Source organism: Eumetopias jubatus, unplaced genomic scaffold (genome assembly GCF_037043125.1).
Source record: "Eumetopias jubatus isolate StellerSeaLion01/CBP00866 unplaced genomic scaffold, mEumJub1_p1.0 scaffold_11, whole genome shotgun sequence".
NCBI classification, from domain to species: domain Eukaryota; kingdom Metazoa; phylum Chordata; class Mammalia; order Carnivora; family Otariidae; genus Eumetopias; species Eumetopias jubatus.
This window is the reverse complement of record NW_028274817.1, coordinates 69,134,824-69,139,645: the sequence shown is the minus strand read 5'-3', so window position 1 is coordinate 69,139,645 and position 4,822 is coordinate 69,134,824. Positions and strand designations below refer to the sequence as shown.

The window sequence follows — 4,822 nt, the reverse complement described above, 5'->3', positions numbered from 1 at the left end:
CCCCACACACGCCCCACAGAGAGGGCAGACCACAGATCTGAGAGGTACTTTAATTTGAAACTGCTGTGAACCGGGGCGGGGAGGGGGGGCAAAAGAACAGGGAGAGGAAGCCTTGGCTGAGGGCGGGCAGGAGGGAACCGGCTTGGCCACAGCTCCCTGGCTGCGAAGGCACCAGCTGCCCCTCTGCTAGAGATGCTGGGCTCCACCTGCCCGACAGCGCAGGGTCCAGGAAGAGCCCGAGCGGGAGCCAGCCTCCGGCCCTGCCGACATCCACGGCCGTGCGAAGCGGAGCGGTGTGTGTAACAACTCACTTCAGAGGCTCTGGCCCTTGTCAGCCAGGGACCGCATGGCCGCTGAAACAGAGACAGGCGTCAGCAGGCCCTCCAGCCCCGGGGAGAGGGAAACCCGTGCCCCTTCCCCGACGGGAACCACCTAGCCCTGCGACCCGAGAACCCCTCCAGCCCCGGGCCTGAATCCCTCACCCACCACCTCAATTCCATATGGACACGTCCTCTAAGGGAACAAGATGCGGCCAGTGGTTCTCTAGCTTTGGGGCACATCGGACTCGTTCACCTACGGAGCCGACACACGCACGCACGCACGCGCACGAACACGCACACGAACACACGCCTTGCGAGCCATACCAAGGAGCAGTTAAAGGGAAAATGAAGGAGGCATCTGCAAACGTCCTAGAAGAGGGAGACCTCTGGGACCTGTTCGCGCCGGCAGAGCGTGCACGCAGTCGAGGCAGGGCTTCCCCGTTTGTGCACACACCCAGCTGCACACGCACAGCAGGCTCCGGGGCCAGGCCTGCCAGGTCCTCCTCCCCACAGGAATGGTGGTCCCTGGGAGGCCGCCTGCACCTGCAGCCCATCCTGGGTTCGGCACCAAGGACCCCCCCCAGCCCCCCAGCCTGCCTCTGCCCCAACCCGGCCCCGGCCCGAGCTTCCTCATACCAAGCTGCTCTTTAAGGTCGTCTATTTCTCTCTGTAGCACGAGACACTAGGCCCGCAGACAGCAGAGAGAGAGAGAGAGAGAGAGAGAGAGAGAGAGAGAGAGAGAGAAACCATTAGTATCCTCTGGCTTCCTCTCTCCTCGACCTCCCCCTCTCCCACGGGCACTACGGCCCCAAGCCCAGTGGCTAGACCCGCACAGGCTCCTCAGTGGAAAGGGGGCGCCTTCCCTCTGTGGGGAGCGGATGGGAGTGGGGGAACACCTATGTCAGTCTAGCCTGGACCCGGATCCCACCCTCCGGTTTGGGCCCGCATTCCTAGGAGCCCCGGGGAGCGTTACCCGCAGACAGCCCTGCGCGCCAGCCGGTGGTTCCTGCTGCCTTCCTGGCCTTGCGGGCTGGCCCGGCGGCTCCTGGTCACCTGCGAGGGAAAGGACATCCGACCCAGCTTCCCAGGCCCCCAGGGAGCTGCAAAGGGCCTCGGCGGGGTGGAACGTGAGGCAGCACCACCCTCTGCTGGCGACAAGTGGCCCCTGCTCTGGCCGCAGCGGCAACCTTCTCTCGGGGCCCGTCCCCCCTGCCCCCCAGGGGCAGCCCACCCTTGAAGGTGGCCCCCCGGGGACTGGGGCTCTGGCTTGGACTCTCCCAGAGCGGCAGCACAGCCAGCGCCTGGGGCGAGCCACGTGGCCAAACAGGACGGAACAGAATGTAAGGCTCTGCTCTGCGGAAAGTCTGTGTCCGGGGCTGCAGTTTGGGGCACTGCCACGCAGCACCCCTGCTGCACAAACCCCACGCGGGGGAGGATGTGGCTTAAGGCCGGGTCCGTCGAGACCCCATTTCCTGCGGGAGAAGCTGCCCTGGGAGGGAGGCGGGGAACAAAGCTGAGCCCCCAGCAGAGCCGGAGCCAGAGGTGTCCCTCCTCATCTCCTCCCCCCGCCCCCGCACTCCTGTGACAGCCACAAGACTCACCGGAGAGGGCAGGCCCTCTGTGCAGGACGTCTCCCTGGCTCAGGGCCCAGGGCTCCGAGCTTCCTGGAACTTGGGGTGCTCTGGCGTGGAGATCACCGCTGCTGCATTCCCTGCGATGCATGCACGAAGATGGGCCTGGCCTCTGTGTTGGAAGCTAAAAGAAAAATTTCTCACCGACCCGGACTTGGGATGTGGGACGTGGTGTGTGTGCGTGTGCGGGCGCGCGCGTCTGAGTGTGGGTAGGCGTACACACGTGTGCACGTGCGTTTAGCAGCTGGGGTGAGGCAGGGAATAGGGAGGGGAACTCAGAGGCTGGTCTGGCTGGTGCTTCCTCCCTCAGTCAGCCCCGGGCCAGGAGGCAGAACTGAGCCAGGGAGAAGAGCGGGGCACTGACAAAGCCCAGGCGTCTAAAGACTGAGAGTTCGTGGACCAAGCTTGGAAATCAGCTACCAGCCCTCCCTTCATCCCGGCCCCTCCCTGGGGGAAGGAGGCAGGAAACGGGCCAAGGGTCCGGAACGGTGGAGGGCACACACGCACTGCTACCCTAGGTTAACGTCTGCCCCTGCGAAAACGACCCACGACGCGATCTGGCATGCCCGTGCTCCCAGTGACCCAGGGGCAGCCACGGCAACCCCTGAAGTAGGGACAGAGGGAGCATGGGTAAAGAAGTGGGCAGAGGGGGAGGGGAAGGGCACCCAGAGAGGAGGAGCATGGCCTACTCACTTGGCCCTTTGGGAGGACCGCGTCTCTGTTGGAGTCACTGCCTTCTCCTGCAGTGGCCGCCACCTCTGCCTCCCGTGTCCTCCTGGCCACAGATTTCTTGCCGGCGGCGCCCGCGTGCTTGGACTGTTTGGGTCCCGAAGGGACCAAGGAATACCTCTCGGACCTCCCAAGCAGCGGGACACCGGAGATTGGGGGGAAGGTGGCTGGTTCCAGGGGAGCAGCCGAGACTCTCTGCCCCCAGGAAGGGAAGCTTTTGCCCGGGGCCACTTTTGAGGGCCCCCCTAGGCATTTCTTCTCTCGGGCCGCCTTACTCCTCGAGGTGGCCTGGGGCAGGCCACCTGCAGCGGCAGCAACAGCAGCAGCTCCCTGGTAGCTGGGCCTGCTCTCCCCCTTCCCCCAGACCACACTTGGCATTTTCTTAGAGGAGGAGACGTCCAGCTCTCCAACGGCCTGCCTCTCCACAACCGAAGTGAATCCTCGGGGAGCGGAGGTCAGGAAAGGGCCCCGCACGTGAAGGAACTTCTCCCTGACGTGGAAATTCGCGTGTCTGGCTGTGTCCCCGGGATCCTCGGGGCTGCTGGGCTTGGCTGGGCCGCCTTCTTTGGAGTAAATGCTCACCCTCATCAGCTGTATCTCGCTGAACTCATCTGAGGACTCGGGGTCGGAGGGCAGCCCGCCGGGGCCTTCGGTGGCCGGGGGCCGCTGGCGATACACCCGGACGGTCGACCTGCCCTTGGCTCCTCTTTTCGGGTTCCCCCAGGCCCGGCCCCCCTCGGGCCCACCGACGTGCAGTGGGGCGGCGGAAGGCGGCCGCGACCCCACGCGGCCCAGGGCGAGCGCGCCTCGCCCACTGGGCCCTGCCTCGAGGCCGGCCCAACCGCCCGACGCCTCCACGGCGCCGCTCTCCGGGGACGGGTTTCTCCGCAGGCCCCGGGCATCGCGGTCTGTCAGCTGCTGCTCTGTGTCCGCCGCGGACTCGTCAGCGAGGTGGGACGCGTAGTCCAGGGCGTCCGCCTTGTCGTCGGCCGGGGCGCCGGGGCGGCCTTCGCGGCCCCACGGCACGGGCCCTCCCGCTTCCATCACTTCCCGCTCGGACTCGAAGCCCTCGGCGTCTGGGAACCCACCCTCGCCCTCGCCCTCGCCCTCGCCGCTGCGCGGCGGCCCCAGATCCAGACCTCGTCCCGGGGCCCGCGGGGCCCGGCGGCCGGCGGGGCGGACGCTGGCCTGTCCCCCGCCCTCCGGGCCCAGACCCAGACCCACTCCCCAGGCAGACACCTCATCCGGAGCGCTCATGCCGGCCACGCCGCGCAGCCCGGGTTCGAGGGAGCCGATCGCCCTTGTCCCGGCGCGACAGGCGAGAGGGGAGAGGCGCGAGGCGATTGACGCGCGACGTGCGACGGGAGCTGCGAGGCCTCCTGGCGACGCAGGCGGTCACCGCCGGCGCCGCACGAGATCGCCTCAAACAACGCGCGGCTTTGTGCGCGCTTCCGACGCCTGCGCCGTAGCCTCCTCATTGGTCCGCGCCCTCCTTGGCCCGCCCCTGTTGGCCCGCCCCTCAAGGCCCTAACCAATAGGGTCGAGGTCCCTTGGTTCGCCTTGGAGCCGGTCGGGGGCTGGGTGTCCGCGAGTCCGGGCGTTGGTCCGGCTGTTCTGGTCCTGCCGCCCCTGGGCCAGAACCTGCTTTCCACCTGGAGTCACGGCTCTGAGCCTCTGTCTTCCCCATCCGCCGAGCCCGGTGAGCCGGCACCTGTCTCTGGGGTCGTGGGGACGACAGGTCGGGACGGAGGGGAGGCACCTAGCGCACAGAGGATTCGCCGGCTTTTGTTTCACCGCGGCACTTAGGATGGGAAAGCGGGCACGGGAAGCCCGCGGTCAGCCATCGGGGGACGGGTGGCATATGTTCCCCGCGAAGGGTCCGAGAGCAAACGTTGTCATATTTACGTGCCTTTGGGTCTCTGTCGCAACCCCTCGACCGCGTTGGGCGATCGGATTGGTCCGTGGCTCTGTGCCCAGGGAACTTTATTGGCAGGCGGGTTTGGTGCACGGGCTGGGCGTTGCCCCCCTCCTCCCGGCCCCTCGTCCTCTCCGAGGCAATTCAAAAAGGAGGGAATCCCAGTGGCCAGTGCACACACCAAAAGTCGCTCACCATCGCTAATCGCGGAGGTGCGAACTAAAACC

The 4,822-nt window shown here is 66.7% G+C and overlaps 1 protein-coding gene across 1 annotated transcript; it reads right to left on the bottom strand.

Annotated features, from left to right (window-relative positions):
* Positions 1-312: 312 nt before the first annotated feature.
* Positions 313-3,937, bottom strand: LOC148163079 (uncharacterized protein CXorf49 homolog). Its single transcript, XM_088028991.1, has 5 exons — positions 2,645-3,937; positions 1,922-2,075; positions 1,294-1,373; positions 957-1,002; positions 313-353 (listed from the first exon to the last, which is right to left on the bottom strand). The coding sequence occupies exons 1-5, from the start codon at positions 3,935-3,937 to the stop codon at positions 313-315; spliced, it is 1,614 nt and encodes a 537-aa protein (XP_087885117.1).
* Positions 3,938-4,822: the final 885 nt, after the last annotated feature.